The following is a 24,203-nucleotide window of genomic DNA, read 5'->3' as shown; positions in this document are numbered from 1 at the left end:
CGCCACGCCAATATGCCCAGTGTTGCTACGGCACGGCATCTCGCGTGCGATTGGCTAGTGCATCTCACACATTTACATAGTTCGGCTTTCGGAGATAGGTCTCGCAGCCTGTCGGAAATGTTTTTCTCCATGCGTGCATGCTCAATTGTTGTTGCGACAATAGATACCAGTACGCTCACATTGTGGTGTGTGCTCTTCGTTTGGCTTTCTATCCGAGCTTTTTTACCGCTATGTTTGACAACGGAAGGGAAACAAAAAGTGAACATCAACACTAGGCAGCACAATAACTTCCAACGTGAAAACAGATACGATAGGGAACATGGTTTGAACGTATCAGAGTCGCAAATCGGCACAAAAAATCCTGCAACATGCGATCGGAAACATAGCGTGTCAATTGTGCTTAGAAAACTATATAAATATGACAGTACTGGTTGACTCAAAAGACAGCAGAAGCGAGGAAAGGAGCGGTCATAAATGACTAATATTCAAATAGGCAGTATTATTAACAATGCCAAAATTGCACCAAACTAAGTAAAGTTGTGTTTGTTTGTTTGTTTGTGTACTACACAATGCAACACATGCACGGCTTGAAAAAAAAACAACAACAGGAAGCGTGACTCTTGCCATCTTTCTGCCTTCGAAAGGGTCCCAAACGATTAGATTTACAAGACAAATCAACCGCAATGAAAACGTGATTTGTAAAGATGTGGATACGAATGCGCCACTTGCTCCCGTGACGTGTGCACACACACAGGCATAGCGTGTGGATGCCATTGGGTAGTACGTGCACATGCACATGCAACCTACCCAGCAAGCTTACAATTATCATATCCGCCATCTTGAAAGACTTACTGGTAAACAAACCCAAGCGAAATGCATTGTGTATTCGGCTCCATATGCTGAGTTCCGAGGAAGGTGCCCGGGAAATATGACTCTCTCAGTGAGCCAATCAGAAGCCACTGTGGTTGCTAGAGGCGGATCTCAATCTCGATTGGCACCATTGTACGGATGGGTGATTCTCAACTCGCATCGCATTGCCTGGTGTGTGCATAGAACTCGCTTGTTCATGATGTAATGATAATTTCTAGACTCAAAGTAAGAGAACCTTTTTACAACTTTCAACTGAGTGCCTGTACAGACTAAATTTATTTTGTTTACTTCAAATAGTTTAGATTGCTGAGACAATGACATAAGTATGGAGCAAACCTTATTATGCCACCAACTCATGGATATTACTCATACTGTATTTATTATACATAATCTGTTTCCAGGGTGAGACTGGACCTGGTGGACCTCCAGGACCTCAGGGAGAGAGTGGAGACCGTGTAAGTCTGACCAAGTGATTTAGACTTTTTCTACAGAGGATGCTGAAATAGATTTAAGAAAAAAAAGACTATTGATAATGTTGATTGGTTTGTAGAGGTGCTAAAAAGTGTACTAGTGGATCAGTCCATTTTTTGATCATAACACAAATGGACCATACAGAAATATTTAGAATTTGGATCACATTACAAACCTTTTCCAAGTTATAATTGCATCATACTTCAGAATGTACAAATAATCTGAGCCTCATTTATTTTTTTGTTTACTTCAGATGGAGGTTAATTTTATAATGTGATAGCCAAATAAAGTCATGAGGCTTGTAACAGGAAGCAGTTTTCATATTTATTAAAAAAAAAATATGTTGGTATCAAGAACTAACTCTATTCTCTAGATAACATGTTGTACCATTGTGACCTCAAGGTACTCTCACCATTGTGTGGTGTAGAAATGAAAGCAGTGGATGAAACCCTCTTCTATTCATTTGTTGCTTCCAGGGACCACGTGGAAGTGTTGGACCAGCTGGACCTCCAGGTGCTGTAGGAGAACGTGTAAGTTGAGAAGACACTCAATGGAGGTTAACTGTACTTGTACAAATGCTCACCGGGCTGAACTATGTGATACATACTCAGTCTAAAATGGCAATTGAATAATCTTTTGTAACTATTTCCCCCCCCCCCCATCATCTCGTATATCCTGACATAGAACAATAGAAAAGGGGTAAAAAATTGTCCCATTTGCTTCCTCGTAATTATTCATATGTTTGTTCATGTTATTGGCGTGTGTGCTATGTGTTTTGGTTTTTTTTTTTTGGTAGGAACTAGGGCATTTATACATCAGAGTAGGATGTTATATCTTACAGTATTGAGAAAAGGAAAATGAGGTCTTCACGGTAGTTATCGTTTTGGTGCTGTGACACATGAAAGGATGATCAGTACCAAATTATAATAGATCAAATTATAGAAACATGCAGCATTAATTGATCAAACTTTATACATAGCTAATGTCTAAACCACCAGAAATGATTTCAGGAAAAAGAAAGAATATTTGCCTGTATCCTTTGAAAGTGAGATGAACAGTGTCTCCCTTTCTCCCATGTCTAGTGCCTACTTGTACTAATCAGTTTCCCTCCCTATGTGCTATGTACAGGGACCAATGGGACCTCCCGGTATCTCTGGAGCACCAGGAGCTCCTGGACCTAAGGGAGACCGTGGACTGGGTGGAGAACGTGGAGCAGGTGGAGCTAAGGGAGCTGCTGGTGAGCCAGGCAGACCAGGAGAACCAGGAATGCCAGGACAGAGGGTAAGCACTGAACATTTCTCAGCCACTTGTTGGTGTGACAAAGAGACAGAGAGTAGGCAACACTGCCCAAATGAACATTAGGGAGCCTTAGATTTTGACGCACGGACGTTTGAGACGACGAGTGCGCTTGACGTTCTCCTCTCCCCTGCGTCGCATTGAAAAGTAGCTTTAGATTACACTGGGACGCAACGTATAAAAAATAAAATCACGCCCCCATTTGATTGGTTCATGAAGTAGTTCTCTACGTAGCAAACTGTGTGGACGTAAAAATAGCCCAGTACGCGTAGTGAAAAACTCGGGCCACGCAAGCTAAAAATAGATCGACTTGACGCGTGCTTCTGCGCACGCTCAGAACATGTTTTTCCCTCTGAACGTCCACGCGTCTAAAATCTAAAGCTCCATAATGAGATTTCATTAAGCAGAACTAAGTTTCATCAATTTTAAGATTGTAATTGGAGATGGATTTCATTGCTTGTTTTTCTTATAGATACAGGAAATGTACCAAGTGTATGGCAACTAAACTCTCAAGTAAAACAATGTATTGAGATGCAATTAAGTAGGTGGCTGTTTCTTTGTAATGGGGAACATTCTAGTGCTCCTTCTTTGTGATATTAAAGGCATAATTTACCATTTGCAGATTTAACAAAAACCCAGCATTAGAGCTTTAAAATAGTTCTGAAATGTGAGTTAGCGATAGAAATAACCACCATAAAAATTTGAATCTGTATAATCGATGTTAAGTATTGTTAAATACACCAAATGTGAACAATAGTTGTAATAAAAATGTTTCCAGACTAAACCATCTACAGTTACGGTGTATTGAGAAAAACACTGAGATCTCCTTATATTTTAGGCCTTGTTACAAAAATTTAATATGGTAGGATGTTTTGTGATGCAACAGACCGACAACATATGCATCAGATGTGATCTTGAACATTTTCAAAATCACTTCTCCCAAGGGTAAACAGGACTTTTTAAAGTTTGGCCCTTGCTTCTAGTGAGAAATGAAGATGTTTTTGCTGTTTGACTGTCAATGGGTTGTAAGATAATTTTGAAGCGTAAATGCATGATTCGTTGTGTTTGTCTATCTACAGGGACTGACCGGACCACCAGGAAAGCAAGGACGTGATGGAAAGCCAGGACCTGCTGTGAGTTTAATTTTCACTCCTATACACCATTTAAAATTTCAACACTACTCTATAAACTTCTTATTAGAATTTTAAGTGTTTCAAGAGAATGCTTCCTGCACATAACTTTTTGCTGAGTAATTGAATGAAAAACTACATTGTTCATGGACTTGACAAGTGTTCTTTGAGGTCATCTCTGAAGGAAAGAATAGTGACAGTGTTAAGGTACGACAATTCTTCATCCATGCTGATACATGTTTTTTGTCATCTTCTGTCTCACAGGGTGCTCCTGGAGAGCCAGGTGCAACTGGACCTGCTGGTGCTGAAGTAAGTGAAGGACCTTTCTAGTTCTCCCTCGCTGCCCTAGCTAGAATCCTTTGTCTCATCCTTAGTCAACCTCGTCAGATTTCAAGCTTGTGTCTTCACTTCCATAACAATGTATTGAAAACACTTATAAAAGTGTTCAACATTTCTCTTGTTGGAAAAATCGCAGCAGCTTCTGTAAAACAATTTGAGCTTCAGACCAAAGTGCCAATGATTTGCTTTTGCTAATGAGAAAATTATTTAGTTGAAGACCTTGTAGTTCAACACGACATAAAAGTTGTGATAAGATATGTGATCTCTTTCCATGATAAAAATGGATCATTGTTGCACTTTGCATGGTAAAAAATGGGGATAACTGAAAAATTCTTCATCGGGAAATAAGCATAATGTTAAAGGGACTGTACAGTACTTACTGGTTGAGGTTGGGATTCATGTTTTGAACATTTTTAAGTGAGATAATGAAAACTCCAATGAAATATGAAAGAACATGTAATTCCAAGAAGAATTCAACGTTTATTTGATGAAAATAGGTTTTCAAATGACTGAGATATGAAAAGAAAATGATAATTATAAAAGGCAACATCCCACACCTTTTATTAGGATCTCTTTGTTTCACGTTGTTTTGGGATATCTCAGCCATTTCAAAACCGATTTTCATCAAATAAACTTTTGATACCCCTTAGAATTGCATGCACTTTTACATCTCACAGAGAAGTTTCTGAATATGTAGCAAAATGTTAAAAGCTAAATCCTCACCTGGACCGCAACTGTGCACGCCCTTTAACTTTGAACAGAACAATCTGAGGGGTCCCTTGAAAAAACAATGGCACATTTCATTTTTCTTTCATTTTCAAGTAAGTTTTCAAAATAGAATGAGTTCTTTGACAATCCTGACTTTGGTTTCTTTAATTTATCATTGTACTCGTTTATTCTTTCTTTCTCATAGGGTCGACGTGGTCTGCCAGGTTTGGTTGGACTGCCCGGATCTGCTGGTCAACGTGTAAGTTCAATACCTGGTTTGCCGACCAATAAAGCCTGCTGTTTCACAATTTCTTTTTTCATTTGAAGCATCATCATTTGAATCAAAGTCCTGATGAAGTATGAAATATTAACCTACAGTTTGAACGAGAAAGTGCAAAATGAATAAGGGAAACTATTGTGTGTATGTCTCATTGCAGTCAACTAGCAGCTGAGAGGCTCTCTGTGAGACTGAAAAGGGCTTTTCAGATTTGTGTAAACTCTAACAAGTGTGGGCATTCTTTACCATTTGCAGATGAAACAAAAACCCAGCTTCAGTACTTTACAAAATTTCTAAAATGTGAGTTTGGGATAGAAACAACCAGTGTAAAAATTTTAATCTGTATAGTGAATGTTAAATATTGTTAAATATACAGAGGTGAGCAATAGTTATTAATACAAATATTTATATACCTATCCATCTCAATTATGGTTGTTGAGAATAAGGCTTATCTCCTTATAATTTAGACTTTGTTGTGAAATTTTTACATGATAGGATGTTTTGCGATACAACTGACCCACACATATGCATCAAATACATGTATGATATCTCAAACATTTTTGAAATCATCGATCCCATTGGTAAACGGTACCTTAAATGACATGTTAATATGTATTGAAGGATATTGAGAACATCATAGATTGTTGTCTTTCATTGTTTGAAACTGTAAGTAATCTTTGGATAGTGTTATGCAATGATAAAATCGTGAAGGTATGAATGAGATTCTACTTTGGTTTCTGCCAACAGGGAGAGCGTGGTGAGGATGGACAACGTGGAGCTCCAGGTGCCCCAGGATTAACTGTAAGTACTCTACACTTCAGGGAGTGAATCTCAAGACTATATGCTGTATTGGAGTGTGCCTTAGTGGCTTATGCTCTCTCTACTGTAGTGGTGTGTGCAATAACAGTACAAACCCATGTACAATTAACCCTAAATGTTCTGATTTTCCAAGTGAAAGATTTTAAAGCTTTCTATCGGCAATAGGATTTGCCATTAAGAAATTTGTAATATTTTTACGCCTCCTCGCGAAGGGTGCTGGAGGCATGTTAACAATTTTCAGCTGTGGATTTATGCATGACTTGGACAAAATTTTGGTCAATTAGAAACCATAACAGGATTTAGAAAAAGTGCAACACCTATATTTACACCACCCTTCATGGTGATTCTGACAGGGAGAGCCTGGCAAACGTGGAGAGCCTGGAGTTGCTGGACCTCCTGGCCCACAAGGAGCTGCTGGAGACAGGGGTAATCAGGGACCACAAGGTCCCGCAGGATCAATGGGACCACCTGGACCACCTGGACCTTCTGGTGAGGCTGGTGCACAGGGAGACACTGGACCTGCTGGAGAGACTGGACCCCAAGGACCATCTGGACCTCGTGTGAGTGTTGATAAATATTGTCAACTCTGCTTTTTGCACAGCAAGAAGCTTCTTCCATTGCTTTCTAGCTTGGTAATCTTTTCACTGGGATGCTTTCAAAGACATGGTATTTGTAGATACCAAAGGACATCCTTAGCCATTCAGTAGATTCAGTAATCGTGCAAGGCCCTAACTAGACTGCGCTTTTTAGGTGGATGATACAGCCGGGAGGGAGAGGGGGGGCCTCCCAGGCCCTCCCCCCCCCCCCCAGATCTCGGCCGTCAACCGCGCGATCATGACGAAAATTAGCACCAATATTTCCTATCACGTAATCTTGGGTACCATGAAGTTAATTGAAAAAAATATATATCATTTATGCTAAATTATGCCAATTTATGCATGACGCATGCAAATCAGGCAATTTAGTATAAATTACTAAATTAAGCTCAAAACTGATGCATTTTTTTGTGTAAATATTCTCTTTAGTTTTTTTTATTTCTTTTTTGTAAATATTCTTTTTTTTTTAATTGTGCCATCAGTTGTAATAGATTTCTTTTTCTTTTTTTCTTTTTTTAAGTTGATAGCCAGTCATGGCAGTGCAATTAGTGAACAACAAGTAGGCAGACCTGAAGAATAAGGAATGTTAAGAAGAGGGAGGGCATTGAAAGATGATTAACTTGTGACGACAGAATTATTTGGAGCGGAAATATGTTGGACTTGGCCACTTTGTTAACTTACAGTTTCATTCTTTCTAGGGTGAACGTGGACCACCTGGTGAGCGTGGATCTCAAGGTTTGACTGGACCTCAGGGAAGGCGTGGAATCAGTGGACGGGCAGGAAATGATGGAGCAACTGTAAGTCTCATAGCAGCAGCAATACATGCTCATGTGTTCAATTAGGACTTGACACATTCTAGAATGGGGAAAAACTAAAAACAAACTCAAGTTGTATGAATATTATGAAAAACTCTAGAAATCAGAGTCAATTACTAAGTGAAATACAAAATTCAATCATTGTCATTTTTCCCCTAGCAAATTATGCAGCACTTGTTAAAGTTGCCTGATATTAACATACTTGTGAAATATGCAATATTACTCTGTATATGGTTACGTTGAAAGAAAAGGATTGACTGGTACATAAAAATTGTCCTAAACAATAGTTACCCATATCAATGTTCATATGTACTATGTTCATATATTTCTATCTCTCCTCACAGGGACCCCCAGGCCAAAAAGGAGAACCCGGTCCCCCTGGCAATGTTGGACTTCAGGTACGTGTAACATATGTTCTTTTTCATGCTGAAATCAATGTATGTTAGATATGTCATCCTTTGTAAGTTAAAACATTAGCTTTCTCAAGTGCATGGTATATCAAAATACCCAGCTGCAGAATGGATACCTGGCAACATGGGGGTAATAGTTGTGGCAACATCCTCTAATAGAACAGTATCAGTGTTGAATAGACTACCCTGGGTGAAGAAAACCATATTATCATCATTACTATTAAAATAATAATAATAAGAATAATAACAATAAAAAAAATGATAATAATAATAATAATAATAATAATAATAATAATAATAATAATAATGATAATGATAATGATAATGATAATGATAATGATAATGATGATAATAATAATAATTATAATGATAATAATAATGATAATAATAATAATAATAATAATTATAGTAATAATAATAATAATTATTGTATTATTATCATTCTTATTATTATTATTATTATTACTACTACTACAACTAGTACTATTACTATTATTAGTATTATTATTGACCTTCTTATTCACTTTAACCCTTACACCTATTCTAAATGCATCTATAATCTATTTCTGAGGAAACTCTGCAGGATTGAACTATTTTTGTTTGCTTTATGCCACTGAAACAAAATGTTATGAATTTTTTTGCTTCACTATAGGGACCTCCTGGTGAACTTGGACCCTCTGGACCTCCTGGTGCTCGTGGACCTCCTGTAAGTAAATAAACAAGAAAGTTATGATAAAGATTTATAATGATATGATAGTCTTCAATTAGTAAAGTTTAAATTCCTCTTACTATTCCACTGGACAATGGTTTCTCCCATTTCAATGATTTAAAAAAAAATCCCCCCCCCCCCCCCAAAAAAAAAAAGGAAATACCACAGGTTTCATGGAAAATTGAATTTTTTTCCCAAAATATATTACCACACGTTTATTACAGGTAAGGTGAAAATACTGTTTTCCGTCAAAAATATGCCATGCCCTTAGAATACTGCAATGATGTTTACAAAGGTTGGCATCCCTGCATATACATCAAGTGCTTTGTGTGTATGAAGTACAGCTTATCGTCAATCATTTTATTTCACTGCGTGTCCTTCAAAACAAAGCTTATTGGTGTTCAAGGGTCATAGCATAGCAGGATATTACTTTTCAAGGAAAATCATCATGATATGCGTCTCTGAAGAACAGTTTGCCATATTTGGAATTATTTGCTCTCACTATCTTAACTTTCTTGACATTGCGTTTGTGACAGGGACCATCTGGAAGCCCTGGACCTGATGGACCTCCCGGAGCCGAGGGACAGAGGGTGAGATAACTGCTCTACTCCCAGCCTAAGTCTCTCTCTTATCCTCTCTACTGCTCCACTGCATTACAATGTAATGAAGATCATGTGATCATAATGCTTCTGCTATAGGACAGCATTAGGATGTAATGAAGATCATGTGATCATAATGCTTCTGCTATAGGACAGCATTAGGAACACCAAATTGATGCCACAGGAAAAGTGAAGTAGGAACATTTTAGATTTGTTCTCTCATAGGTAGTCCTCAGTAGATTTTGTAAAGAAACAGAAAAAAAAAATTGTGGAAATATCACCACAATGTTTGCACGAGAGCGCTTAGGAATGAGGAATGCACTGTTGCTAAATTATTTCTGTTGTCATTTGTAAACCAAGAAATTTTTTTTAAAATAAATATTCATAATACACCCCCCCCCCCCCTTCAATTTCAGGGCCCTGTTGGACCTATGGGACCTAGTGGACCTGCTGGACTTGCTGGAGAAAGGGTGAGTATTTAATCAATTTTTTTGGGCAAAATCTACTCCCTGTTTTCATATCTTCACACAACAAGGTGTGATCAACAAAGATTATTTCACCCATTTATTACACCTGACCCGATTCTGAGTTTTGATCTTAAATGCAGGTATGACCAACAATAGACAAGATCCTTACCCAGCACTTTTCTAGCTGTCACCGGGAGGTTCTGATTGTTGCCTCCTGAGATATCCCAGAGTCCATTTCGCATTTATTGTAAGAGTGAATATTTTCACGCGACTTTTTTTCACGCTTTGCCGGGCAAGAAGAGTTTCATGTTCTTTTAATTCTGCGGAATCAAAACATCACGCACAGGAACATATGGCAAGCAAAAATATTCACGTGCTTTTATTTTTGCGCTAGTTTCTGGTTGCGCGAAATGCACAAAAATGTCAACACCACGAAAATTTCCACTTTTACAGTTGTGCAAAATTCATGTCGTTGAGAGTTCTCAATTTGCCTGCATTAATATTATTATCGAGAAGAAAAACTAGGCTGTATAGATAACAAGCTGTACAAAACAAAATCAAAAGGCGAAAGGTTATGGTAGTGATGAACTTCATGGAGTAAGCATCAATTGAAATGAAGTTTGAAGAACTTGCTTGTGATATATATTTTTGCTCCTCATCTCATTGAGTAGTATTCTTGACTTTAAGTATATTTGTTGCAAGCATCTTGATGAATGTCCAATTTTGATATGATCTGACTCACAGGGAGACAATGGAGAACCTGGACCACCCGGAGCCCCAGGACAGCGTGGAGATACTGTGAGTATACCCTGGTTGACATAAATGATCGTATTTATGTTCACCAAACCTTCTTAGTCTGTTTAAACTTCAATGCTCATGTGAAACCTACATTCCTACAAGTTCAACAATCACTTGTGAGAAAAACATCAATTGTTGAAATACTTTTAGATTGAAAAGTCTTTTTCATGATTTCTTTTTTTTTAATACTTTTTTTGTCTATTTGTAGAGTTTTAAAAAAATGTATTATACGAGAATTAAGTAACATAACCATAAACTTTTGGCTTTATCAAGACTGAATGAGTTACAGCTGTGATTGATGTTTCTTGTCTCGATGTTTTAATTGTTTTTGTGTTTGACCATCTCTGACCATAGGGTGACCAAGGACCACAGGGAGCTTCTGGATCCCAAGGATTTGCTGGACCTCCTGTAAGTCACGTATTAAACTACCCTCTCCCTTGGAAATTTGTCAGACCTATTTATTTTGTGCTGTGGGTAATATGGGACTTGCTTTCTGTGTATCGTATGAGCAAAAATCCATGAAGAATATTGTGAGAAATGTGATGCTATTTATGAGCTAAAGAAAGGTTGGATTGATGGGAACTCATGAAATTATTTCTGTTTGAAAAGGGGAAAACACATATCATCAATCTCTCTTTCTGTTAATGAAAAGTTTGTGGTTGTTACCAGTACAGCAAGTATTGTTTTTGTCAGTGAATGTGCATGATACAAAAGTAACTTAGCTCTCATTACATAGAGCTGCTGTTCAGTCTCGATGAATATGAGGGAGGTTCCCTGAAAAACTAATTATATCTGAGTTATATGTTTTTGGCCAAAGAGAGTAAACTGTTCCTCTGAATTCTGAATACAATTATTATATGTTTGCTTTTATGTTACACAAGTACTCCTCATTACTCATTGAAACCTGATTTTGATATGGGAATGTTGGCAGCTGTGGCACTCTGAATTTCTCCTGTCATCTTTCAGGGCCGCCCCGGAAACCCAGGACCAGCTGGAGATGTTGGACCATCAGGAGCTAGGGGAGAGACTGGACCTCCAGGACCAGCTGGACCCACTGGAGACCCAGGCCAACAGGTATATTTCACATTCATCTCTGCTGTGTGCTAGGTTTAATGTTGTCATGAGTGCTTGAGAGAGCCATTTCAAAAATGAGGCACCATATGTTACTTACTCAGGGATGGTAAGCACTCTTCCAAATGAAGCATGCTTGATTTAACACCCTTGTATAGCGTCAACCTACTGGCTTTGTGTAATCTCAAGTTGTTATTAAGCTGTGAGTCCCTCAATACCATTATCAATATCCATTTCCTTTCTTACTTGATGTTTAATTATGAGCTTTCTGTTGTCGTTTTTTTTTTTTTTCACCACAGGGTAAGGGTTCGGATTGTCTTAATCAAAGAGTGTTGCCTTTAACGCCACATTGCCTTTAACTTCACTGTGAGTAGAACTGTCTGATAGTGATGTGTCCTTCACAATTCTTGATCATTTAATTCCTTCTTCTTGATGCTAGGGACCTGTTGGAGCCGCTGGCCCACAAGGAGAGCGTGGAGAAACTGGAGCACAGGTCAGTAGCCAGTCATTACTATTTATTATGACTTGAGCAAGCAGAAACAGCACACCTACAATGTAGTCACTGATTTCTAAAAAGAATGTTTTGTGTGATTGTCTTTGATGGCAGCATGAAATTTCAGTACATTTTTATTACTTTTTATGCCTCCGCCTGAAGGATGCCAGAGGCATTATTTTTTAAATCTTTGCAACATTAGCTCAATTTAGCATCTAGATAAATGGACAATACTAAAACAGTACTTTTTTCCCCTACTTATTTGAGCTCTTTTTAAAATTTCCTGTCTGCAGTTTGTAATCTGTAATTTCATTAATTTTGATTAATATCTTTAAAATTTAAACACAAGTAAACATGTCCCCTTATACGCCTGTAAGAAATAAAAGTCAGTGAATGTTACAGTAATGTACCCGTAATGTACATTTTTTACTTGTCTGTTCAGGGAACTTCTGGACCCCCTGGACCTATTGGAAATGTTGGAGCACCAGGAGCACAGGTTTGTCAACTTATTACATTTTGCTAAAAGAACCTTGCCTTTCTGTTTTATGCATTTACTCTCAACACTTGAGACCTTTGAATATTGACACAACAGAACAGAAATGTGAGTCTTGGATGTGTCTGACTTAAGAGAATACTGCAGATCATATGAATAAAGGTTTCAACCATTTTTTGTGACGTAAGTTGAATTGAATCACACATCCGAACACTTACCTGCTCAAATACTCACACAAAGCTATTCATTGCACAATTTTCCTAATGATGTCATGAAGTGTAGATCAATGCTTTTTATTTCATGCATTCTCCTACCCTGTTTGACCATAGGGACCACCTGGACCCACTGGACCCTCTGGTAGTGCAGGCAGCCCAGGCCAACCTGGTGCCCGTGGAGAGCCAGGAAACACTGGACCTCCAGGACAGCCTGGTCTTTCTGGAGCCACTGGACCCCCAGGAGATCGTGGAGACAAAGGAAATGATGGATCCACCGTAAGTGTCATACGTCTTTCTTGCTTGAAATGAGTCACATTACTATGGCTCCACCATAGGTGTCAAACGTCTTAATTACTTGAAATAAGTCACATTACTATGGATCCACCGTAGATGTCATACTTCTTTCTTACTTGAAATAAGTCACATGTCCTATCAATGTGGTGTATTTTTTTCTTGCCTACACAGCCGTGTTGGCTGAATATCTATTGCTTGTCTTATTTAATACCATCAGGTTACTAGAAGTAGTACCTTATACATACAATGTACTCTACAGTGAAGGAACCAAGGTAAGTCGATTCTAATGAATAAGGACTGCAATGGTGAAAAATCATAAATTGCTCTCAAGGCATGAGAAAGACCTTCACCCAAGTAAGTTCTATTAGACGTGCTTACAGTATACTTATACATGGACATTGATATATGGAGGCTGAACATGAAACCATTCACCCATTTCAATTTTTTCTTTGTACTTGATAGGGACCGTCTGGACCCGCTGGACCTCCTGGACCACCAGGCCCCTCAGGTATTCTTGGTCTTGCTGGAGCTATTGGACCCCGTGGACCCCCTGGACCCCCTGGTGCCCCTGTAAGTATCAAACATTGAATAAAATAGAATAAGGAAAAACACTGCGTGATGCAAATTGTGACTTTCTGTTAACATAATATATGTGTAGTCATATCCAAGGCAAATGTTTTTGAGTACTTGATTGCTTCCTGACAGGAAGAAATCTGCAAGTGTTTATAAATCATATCAATCTACCAAAAAGTGTGTACTTTTTCCGCCACTATGTGCAAGTCATTTTGTTCACTACACATTGAGTAATACAAAGGTTCATATTGTCTTTCAATCAACGTACTGAACTCGGTGTTGGAAGATTTAGAGTATCGTAAGATTTAACATGATTTAGCAAGTTGTTGTATATAATTACATGTATGAATAATATACGTGAGATTGTTGTCAAGACTTGACTCCAGGTTAGAGATTTATTTAATGTTCCCCTTACTTAACAGGGTGAAAGCGGAAGCCGAGGACCAGCTGGAAAGTCTGGAGAGAGGGGACCATCAGGATCTGTTGGAGCACCTGGAAACCCTGGACCTGCTGGAGAGAACGGCCTGCCTGTAAGTAGCCCACCCTCCTTTTCCCTCTACCATTCACGCAAATACTGTTTGCAGTAAAGTGCTTGCAGTTAAAAAGCTGCCGTGAACATGTTATCAGTCCTTTTTAAAGAGATTTAGAATTGCAAGTGAAGAGAGTGTAAAGGGTTTGTAAGCCTTGAGACATACCTTTTCACATTTTTCTACAAAATAAGTGTTAAAGAAAAATCACCAAAAAAACACAATTTCCAATTCGTTTAATGACCCCAGACTTAATCTATTGAGGATGAGTTAGAGTATACTCCGGGAAGTGTCCATGGGAAATGCATGTTTTAGCAAAATCAGCCATTCATCAATGGGTTAAAAATAATGTAGAAGAATTGCTCTTTCAAAAAATATGAAAATTCAAGATTGACAGGGTTGTCCTGTTTAACCTATTTTGAGTCCTGATGTGAAACGGGCATGTGACTTTATTGTTTGTTTTGTGATTCACAGTCACATTTCTATCTTAAAAAGTAAAAAAAAAACCAACTTAAAGTATTACAATTTATCTCTGTGTGACATGTTATTCCCACCATGCATTTGTATTTCTACCAGTGGTGCAAACCTATGGCTGTAAGCCTGTTTGTTTTCTGTATACCATCCGGTGTGACCCTAAGCTTACCCTTTCTTACAATTTTTCTTCCTTGTCCTTTAGGGAAGTGATGGAAATGATGGTGCTCCTGGACCACAAGGACCTCGAGGAGAGAAGGGAGACACTGGTGCAGCAGGAGCTAATGGCTCTCCTGGAGCCCCTGGACCTCTTGTAAGTTGAAATAATGTAGCTTGACTAATTGTGCCTTCGCATTACAGTGAGCTAGAGGCAATATTGTTAATTGATTTGTACATGCCTTAAAACCTGTAATTGGTATAGAGGGAATTTGTAGCTCTTCTGGTCATTCTGCCTTCTAATAGAATGGAGACTGACTTCTCTGTGTAAGAAATACTACTCTGCAAACACTATGTAGTTCAGGGGGGCATTTCATGAAGTGTTTTGGTCGGATATTTTACTGACAGACTGTTAAAAGCTATGGAAAGCCTTGCATCTGATTTGCTTAGAGCAAATTGGTCCGACAACTTTGTCGGACAAAAAGCTTCATGAAATGCCTCCCCCAGCTCTGTTTCACATTGCTGACATATCATAAACTCTCTTTCTCAAGTTTGAAAGTTTCTAACAAGCAAGTTTTAATGTGACTCATTCAGGGAGCCCCTGGACCAGCAGGAGCAGCTGGACCCCGTGGAGAGACTGGAGCTGCTGGAGCCCCAGGACCTCAAGGTCCTACTGGAGCTCGTGGTGCTACTGGCCCTGCTGTAAGTTTTTCGTCTAATCTGTAAATAGTGGGATTACTGACTTGTAGATGTGATTCTATTGCGTATATGCCTATGTCTGCCTGAGCAGATTTTGTGCGCGTCTGCTTCAGAAACAGATTTTAAGTTCAAAATCAATATCTCATCCTGGTTGCTGATGAAGAATGTTATTGTTAACCTGATTGGGTTGTTTCTTGAAACAATTAACATTCACTACACCATCAGGATGATGCCATTTTGTTTACATATACAATGTTGCATACAATGTATACATACAAAGAATATATATATATATATATATACATATATATATATATATATATATATATATATATATATATATATATATATATATACACACACATATATACACACACACACATATACACACACATATGTAGATGCATATAGTGTTTCAGATGAAAATTTTTGGGTTGGCTAAGTGTAAATTTGTAAAAAATTCTAGTGAAAGAATGAAATGGAGCAGGCATGGTCAATTGTACTGTATTATTGCTGCATCTAATTCTGTCTTACATGTCTCAAGTAGATATCTTTTTTATTGCCTCTTGTGAAATGAATGAGCTACCGGTACTTACAGTCTGAGCTTGAGATGCCAAAGCTCTCTGTGTGCTCTATAGTCAGTGATATGGAATTTACTTGTATGATTTTTAGGGCCCTGCTGGACCTGCTGGACCTGCTGGTGAGCGTGGTGAAACTGGACCTGCTGGACACAAGGGACACCAAGGAGTTCCTGGAATGCCTGGACTTCAAGGTCCCCCTGGAGCTGCTGGAGAGGCTGGTGCACCTGGAGAGACTGGACCTCAAGGATCCAGGGTGAGTTCTACGTCCCCACATAGACTCTGACAAGATCTTGTAATTATATATGGAAGGTAGACATTACATTGAGCAGTAAAATTTGTTTAAAATCTTCATGAAGATACGGTGACAAAACAAAAAATGATGTCTATATGCATGCCACTTGTCACAGAGATTAATATGTGTCATTCCATTGCCACTCTTATTCATTTGCAGCAAGACCAACTTCCTGTGATACACCAATGTTGATGTGGTTTCAATTGATTTTCTCCTATCAGGGACTTCCTGGTCTTCGTGGATCAAATGGTAATGATGGACCTGCTGGACCCCGTGGCTTTGATGGGCCTGAAGGACCACGTGGACCACGTGGAGAGGCTGGTGGTCAAGGACCAGCTGGTCCCCCAGGACCCCCAGGACCTCCAGGACCCCCAGGAGTGGCTCAGGGCTCCTATGGCATCAGATACCCATCTTACCAGACTGGCGGCAAGGGCAACCCATACGGATATGCTGTAAGTAGACCTGGCTTCCAAGAAACTTAAGCTCAGATATGAAAGCTGATTGTTTCTTGTAATGTAATACCCCCCCCCCCCCCAAAGGCTGTTTAAGGTTAAAAGCCATGTAACATTTTATCAACGTGTTAATGCTTCACATGTCATGAGCAAATTGTAGAGAAAACTCCAAGCTTTGCTGTAATGTCTATTTTATTATGAATATGACTATTTTCCATTCAAATAACCAGTATAACAACATTATTGTCCAGGTCTGTGAGGTATGACTTCTGCACACATAACCGTGATTGAAAAAAAAAAGAGAGAAAAAAAGTGCAATTTACTGGAAAAAAACTTTTGGGGGACACTGCTCGATATTCAGTCATCACGTAATGCAAGGTACATGTCAGAGGAGTGGAAAAGCGTGTAAAGCTTTCATTTTACCATGGCATCATAGAGGAGGGGGGTGGGTGGGGGTGATCTTGTTCAGGGTTTGGCTGATCGTATTGCAAGAAGGCATGAAATACGATTGAATTATCTATTCACCTTAATGATAATAAATGTATATATAAAAGATGATACAAAGAGATACTGAATAAATACATGTAGCGAGAGTGAGATTGTAATGCAGGGTAACGTTTGATTACACAATTTTTGGCTGTATGTATTGAGATACTTTAACCCACTGAGGACAAGTCCCGAGTATACTCGGGCAGGTGTCTATGGGAAATGCGTGTTGTAGCAAAATCAGTCCGTCCGCAATGGGTTAATGGAGACAGCCTAGATAGCTGGCAAACTTTAACAAGTACACATTTGTAGGCGAGCAATGTAATATTTCATGTTCTATCGATTAACAAGATACAGTATCAGAATTGAGGTACCCTTTTATAGTCTTAACTGTCTAGCACACAATATTACAGTACCCCCATTGGATCAATGCACTAGGTGAATGTTCATATAACTCCTGTTTTCCTGTTGCCTACAGTACAGAGATAACAACAAGAATGATGCTGTAAAGATCAATGATGAGGAGCTGCTGGCCACTATTGGTGCTCTTAGCAAGCAGATCAACATGATCAAGGAGCCACAAGGCAAGAGCCAGGACAACCCTGCCCGATCCTGCAGAGATATCTTCTTGAACCAACAGGAACCCGAGAGCGGTGAGTTTATAAAAAACTTAAGGTTTGATTAAAAAAATCAATGCTGCTTAGTGTCCTCTCAGCCAAATCATACCAGCACTGGTTTTAGAGACACTATCCAAGAACCACAAAGAGATTTGTGTGGTTCTGTTTGAATAATAATCACATAGGATTATCTTTTGCATCATGTAGAGAGTATGTTGCATGAAATCACCTGAAATAATTAATGAGATTGAGAAAGCTCATATCACTAAATAATGAGATTGAGTAAGCACATATCACTAAATAATGAGATTGAGTAAGCTCATATCACTAAATAATGAGATTGAGAAAGCTCATATCACTAAATAATGCTCATTCTTTGAATGCTGCACATGACTGAGGTGAAATGAATCTTGAAAGCAGCTAAATTTTAAAGGCTTAGGTCAGTTGTCCACACGTTGAGTACTGAAATTTAGTATACTTGTTAAGGGATGATACATGCTGGTAATGGGATGCCTTAACCCTAAAAAGACTGGGCTATTTTGGTAGCTCGAAAGACTGGGGGGGGGGCCTTTTTTATAGATCTCGGCCGTGGATCACGCGATCACCGCGGAAATTTGCACAGTGGTAGTGTGCGATGTAATCTACAAGCTCGTATATTTAAATTTTCCGAAATAGTCTTCTTTTATTTTATTTTGATTAATTATGCTAATATATGCGAGAAATCAGACTCTTTGATCTAAATCAGTAAATAAAGCTCCAGAAGTGCTCATTTTTGGTCTAATTATTCTTTGTGGCATTCTTAGCAAATGTACATGAAAAAAAATTCGGTATCAAAATTAATTTCTTATTTATTTTATTGTTTCATGAATTTCTTATGTATTTCTTTGTTTTTTCGACCTTTTGTTTTTGTTGTTTTTTTTTAACAAAATTTGTGGCAGACACTTTTTGAAGCATAATACTCCTAAAACAAATTAATTTTAGCCATTGAGAGTAAAGATAAGCATATTTATATGAACCATGTGAAAAAAACTCAATTTGCATTGACTTTGTACACAAAATCACATTTTTGAGCCATTTTCGGCCTCACGTGCATGTACAAAAAGTTATGTAACTTCAGAACTGTACCCCCGGGCGTCACAAATTTGGTGTCAAAATGTGCGGGAAACTCGAAAGAAAAAAGTCATAGAGCATCGCGGCGAGAGCGTTGCGTGTTGCAGAGTAATCGCGCGAAATGTCGAGGGGGGGGCCTTTTAGGCCCCCCCCCCCCAGTCTTTTTAGGGTTAACCCTAAACAGGCCAGGCTGATTCCCCCCCCCCCCCCCTAGACATTGAGGGGAGGCGAATTGAATACAAATTTCAAAACCAGAAAGACAATAACAAGTGCAATGATTTAAAATGCTGACATAACGTTACACAAATACATAAGCATAACATCGCTGGGGCGAAAAGACCTGGTATCTACAAAATGCCAAATGTTCAGGAGAGAAAAACAAGCAAACAAAACAAACATGACAGCAAAAGCACTATATCAAATGGGATAGCCTTTCCTTTGACAAGCCATGGTGGCTTTATTTTGGGGGGTAAGAGAGCTAGGACTTGGACAGGACATCACTAACCCTAACTAGGCCGGAGGGGGCAAGGCCCCCCCCCCCCCCCCCCCCCCCCCTTTGACTTTCCGTGCAATGTATTGCTTTCGCGAAAAGCTAGTTCATGACTTTTTTCTTTCAAGTCTCCCGTATCTTTTGACGCTAAATTTGCGATGCCCGGGCGTGCGGTTCTGAAGTTGTGCATAAATATGTAAGTGCATGTCAGATCAAAAATTGCTCAAAAATGTGAATTCGTGTATAATTTCAATGCAAATTGTGCTTACGGGCAAATTTCATAAAAGCATGATTATTTGGGGGTTTTATTGATTGAAATCAATTAATAACATATTTTCTTGTTCAGAACAATGTCGCCAACAAATTTCATCGAAAAAACAACGAAAAACATAAAGTTGAAAAAACACAGAAATACATAAGAAATTCAAAAAAACAATAAAATACTTCAGAAATTTTTCTGATGGCACAATTTTTTTTCTCTGACATTTGCTAAGGACACTACAAAGAATATTTACACCAAAAATGTGCCTGTTTTGAGCTGCATTTAGTGATTAATACCAAATTGTCTGATTTCATGGATGCATAAATTAGCATAATTTAGCAAAAATGATAATTTTTTTGAAAAATTAACTTTATGGTACTTAAGATTATGTCGCAGGCTGAGATCTGGAGGGGGGTGCCTTGGAGGCCCCCCTTGGAGGCCCCCCACCCAGCTCTATCATCTCCCTAAATAGCCCAGCCTAGTTAGGGTTAACTGATTATCTGACCATTAATGCAAAAAAGGTCATTTTCATCAATTTCAGATACAAGGTCTTGTCACCCCATCAACGATTAGCGATAGTATTGGGCAGTAAACATATACAAAAACATGCACTAAGATTTTCTAGTAAATGACAGATAATTGAATGCAGGAGACCGCCATCATGAGCATTTAATTCAGGTATAATGTTAAATATTGGGAGAAATCCGAAAAGCAGGGCTTGTATTATGCATATCCCTCAAAACTTTTCTTATTTGGTGCAGAAAGTTGTTGGCTGCAAAGAAATAATGTATATGTATAAAGCTACAAATGTATGTATGCATGCATGTATGTATGTACATGTGTACATGTAGTTCGGGGTATATGTGGACATACAGTAAAGCATTGCTTGCACACGTCCTGCCCTTGAGTGAACTCTTGAACCACGTTTTATGTTGTAATTTAAAGATGTTCACAAATGGATCTCTCTACCTTAGGATACTACTGGATTGATCCCAACCTGGGCTGCAAGGAGGACGCTATCCAGGTCTACTGTGAAGCTGAAACCAAGGCTACATGTGTGTATCCTGTGAATGGAGAGGTAGGTCTTGATGTCCCTTGATGTCTTCAAGAAGAATCTTAAGACTTTTCTTTTTAATGCTAATCTGTGACTGAATTTTGTTGTGAAGTGCTGTGAAACCAGTCATTGACTGTGTGAGAGTGCTATATAAATGATCTGATTGTATTGTATTGTATAGCTCTGCTTCTCATTCTCAAGGGTGTTAAAGTGTATCAAACAAAACACAATGAACATCCAAATTTTAAAAAGATAGCCAGAAGCATCAAGATATGTATTTTTCTACTTCATCAAAGGAAGAAGAAAAAGAAGACAAAAAGGAAGTGTCAACAAAAGGCCTCCCGTATGTGTACATGAAAACCATAATGCTGTGATTATTGAAAGGCTTATATCAAGACATGTTATTTACATCCCTGTTTTATCATAGTAAATGCTCATTTGATAGGGCAGCAGATAACTGTTCACCATCTTGTTGACAGGTATCCAATGACACATGGTATACTGGACCAATGAAACGGGCCCTTTTCTCCAGCATGGATGGTGGATACAGATTCAGCTACGTTGAAGAGCCCACTCAAATGACATTCCTGAGGCTTTTATCTACCACTGCCCGCCAGACTGTCACATACCACTGCGAGAATGTGGTGGGCAACCCAACCTTCCTTACTAGCTCGGAGGTGGAGTTGATTGATGATGCAGACAGCAAATTTGGCTACAGGATAGTTCAAGATGGATGTTCAGTAAGTACATGTTCAGTTTTATTTCATTCTTGATTCCATTTTTATTATCTTTGCAGTGAACTTTGATTCCCATCATCATGAAACTCTCCCTCTAACCTGAAGTGTAATAATAGCCCACCAACATATTTTCCCATTAAATATGATTGCATCTCACCATGGTAGTAGAGCATTTAAATCAAAGGTACAAGTGACTCTCATTATAAAAAGTCTTTGGGACAAGCATTTCTCTTTTGTTATATCGAACATTTGTTACAGCCAAACAGTGAAACATACTTTAAAAGTGGAAATTTTCTCGGTGTTGAAATTTTCGCACATTTCGTGCAACCAGTCGTGCAACCAGAAACTAGTGCCAAAAACAAAAGCTCACAAATATTTTTGCTTGCCAGATGTTCCAGTAGTTGGTGTCCTTATTCCACGGAATTAAAAACATATGAAACTCTTCTAACCCGGTAAAACACAAAATATTAATCATGAGAAAATATCCACTTTTATAGTATAAGATGAATTGATGATGACTTTGAGACCTCAATCTTTACCCAGGTCGAAAAACCAGTAGAAGCCAGTAGAAACCAGTAAGCATTTTTAACTGGTCTTAACTGTTTTCAACTGGTACCAGTTGAAATCAGAATGCAACTCCAAATTTCCAGTAACAAAATAAGCAATTCTAATTGAAACCAGTTGATACCAGTTTAATCATACTGGTACCAGTTTATACCAGTTGAAGTTGCACTGCTTACCAGTTGAAACCAGTATAAGTCTACTGATACCAGTTGAAGTCTTACTGGTACCAGTTTTATACCAGTTGAAGTTGCACTGCTTGCTAGTTGAAACCAGTACAAGTCTACTGGTTGCCAGTTGATAGCAATTGCAATCTGCTGGTACAAGTTGATACCAAGCTGAAGTCTTACTGGTACCAGTTGATACCAGTTCACGTCTCATTGTGTACCAGTTGATACCAGTTGAGGTCTTATGGTAATGCTATGGTGTACTTGTGGTTGTTACCTTAATTTGTCAAAGTAGGGAATGCAAGTGCACTGTATCAAGGAAGTTACATGAAATTCTCTTTTGTGTGTGTGTATGTTATGTATCTTGTTTTTCATGGGTTTATAAAAACCCTGGATGATAAAATGTGTAGAAAAGTGGAATTACAAGGAATAGTTAAATTAATTTACTTAACATGCATGTCTCCTCATGTAATGTTTAAGTCAAACCTTTGCAGAGAAGCTTGATACGTGTCACCTCGTTGAAACATGATATGATGTGCATCTCTTGTCTCATCTATTCTTTGCAGACGCCGTCTTCAGGAGTTGGCACATCTGTCTATGAATATGTTACCAAGAAGACGACGAGACTGCCCATCATTGATTTTACTCCAGGTGAAGTAGGACTTGCAAATCAGGAGTTTGGCCTGGAGATGGGACGTGTGTGCTTTTCATAAAACACCTGTCTATTTTCTGAACTAATTATGGTGTAGCTAATTGATTGAAATGCCGCCAAGGATGTGACTCCAAAGCAGCTTCCATGACACTTCCAAACCAACTTTTTCTCTTTTACAAGTGCCAGTAAATGGTGTTCGTGGGTTCTGTTGGGTAGAAGTAATCCCGTAGCTCTGATCTCAGTTTTGTATATTGTTGAAGACTTCAAAGCAGAGCTCTCCTTTACCTCTGCAATCTTACAAAAAGCAATACAAGATATGACCATGTTTTGTGAGAGCTGCTGCGGAGTCTGGATTGGTCTGTTTATTTTTACTGACTTAAAAAACATATCTCAATGAAACTCTTTGATTTTCATACGAGGTCTGTTTTTCAAGTGCACTTCAGCTTAAGGTACTTCATGGGATAAATTATGTGCTCAATTGCCAGTATTCCACAAATATGTCTGAAACAATTCCTTTAGTTAAATTGTGTGAATTGTCAGAGGTGCTTGGATAGTATTGATGTTATGAGATTATGAGTGAAATAAGACCTGTAATGAACACTAGCTAGGGAGACAGAAATAGCTGTAGCTGTAGCATCTGTAATGAATGTCTTGTCTTTTCACCAACCAGTTGTCAGCTGCCTTAAACTTGCCTAGTTGGAGTCTTTTCCTCCAAACTTCCTCTTTTTATATGTATGTTTGAAAGGTATTACATTCAAAGTTTGTATGTCACAGGATATTTGTTATCTTGCCTAAATATAATCAATATGTATATTAGTGTATCATAAAATGCCACATGATCAGGCATGCAAAGGTTTGAATTGAATCAATGGTGCTCTTATAAATCTTGTTCTATGCAATCATCCATACAAATTGAAGATAGGGACAGTTTTAGGCCAGTTCCTCAGGAATGCATTTCAAATGAGTCTTGTCATCAACCAGTGAGAATTAAAGGCAAACAGAAGCTCGTGATGATACGACCATGAAGAAACCTTATATTTTTATAAAATTTGTAAGGTGAGAGGTTTTTATTGCAAATAAAGAAAAAAGTGACCATGTGTGCTACGGGATTTAGTGCTGTGCATTGTCATCTGTAGTATGTCATCTTTGTTTTGTGTCTTCTGTGCTGGAGGCCATGTTTCCGTTTTGTTCGAAAGAGTGTGCTTATTTGATTCTCTCTATTATGTGCTGAAAATTCAACGAAATATTCAATAATGTTATATTTTCTCCAGTCTAATCTGACCAGTTAGGTCAAACAATCTCCCTCTCTTCTTTTAGGAACTCCATTCATTTCATGCGATTCCTTTATTTTCACTTTCTAAAACAGCGTACATAAAAATATGATTATAAGTTGACAAGTGTATAATTGTATAACCTGACAGTGTGACAAAAAAAAACAACAACAAA

The 24,203-nt window shown here is 38.4% G+C and overlaps 1 protein-coding gene across 1 annotated transcript in view; it reads left to right on the top strand.

The window, feature by feature from the left end:
* LOC139732799 (uncharacterized) overlaps nucleotides 1-23,866 on the top strand; it is a 49,945-nt gene extending 26,079 nt beyond the window's left edge. Inside the window, 29 exon segments of the mRNA XM_071643642.1 lie at nucleotides 1,272-1,325; nucleotides 1,818-1,871; nucleotides 2,470-2,622; nucleotides 3,717-3,770; nucleotides 4,032-4,076; nucleotides 5,020-5,073; nucleotides 5,839-5,892; nucleotides 6,264-6,470; nucleotides 7,205-7,303; nucleotides 7,666-7,719; nucleotides 8,384-8,437; nucleotides 8,977-9,030; nucleotides 9,456-9,509; nucleotides 10,251-10,304; nucleotides 10,659-10,712; nucleotides 11,271-11,378; nucleotides 11,815-11,868; nucleotides 12,311-12,364; nucleotides 12,691-12,852; nucleotides 13,333-13,440; nucleotides 13,866-13,973; nucleotides 14,647-14,754; nucleotides 15,192-15,299; nucleotides 15,969-16,130; nucleotides 16,391-16,621; nucleotides 17,586-17,760; nucleotides 20,561-20,664; nucleotides 21,120-21,380; nucleotides 22,672-23,866. Of these exon segments, the coding sequence (XP_071499743.1) occupies nucleotides 1,272-1,325; nucleotides 1,818-1,871; nucleotides 2,470-2,622; nucleotides 3,717-3,770; nucleotides 4,032-4,076; nucleotides 5,020-5,073; nucleotides 5,839-5,892; nucleotides 6,264-6,470; nucleotides 7,205-7,303; nucleotides 7,666-7,719; nucleotides 8,384-8,437; nucleotides 8,977-9,030; nucleotides 9,456-9,509; nucleotides 10,251-10,304; nucleotides 10,659-10,712; nucleotides 11,271-11,378; nucleotides 11,815-11,868; nucleotides 12,311-12,364; nucleotides 12,691-12,852; nucleotides 13,333-13,440; nucleotides 13,866-13,973; nucleotides 14,647-14,754; nucleotides 15,192-15,299; nucleotides 15,969-16,130; nucleotides 16,391-16,621; nucleotides 17,586-17,760; nucleotides 20,561-20,664; nucleotides 21,120-21,380; nucleotides 22,672-22,818 (2,988 nt within the window). The 3' untranslated portion in view covers nucleotides 22,819-23,866.
* Nucleotides 23,867-24,203: the final 337 nt, after the last annotated feature.

The sequence above is a fragment of the Diadema antillarum genome, unplaced genomic scaffold, assembly GCF_040938485.1.
Source record: "Diadema antillarum isolate AM-2024a unplaced genomic scaffold, OU_Dant_1.0 seq00000447_RagTag, whole genome shotgun sequence".
Lineage (NCBI taxonomy): Eukaryota > Metazoa > Echinodermata > Echinoidea > Diadematoida > Diadematidae > Diadema > Diadema antillarum.
This window is presented reverse-complemented; position numbering and strand designations above follow the sequence as displayed.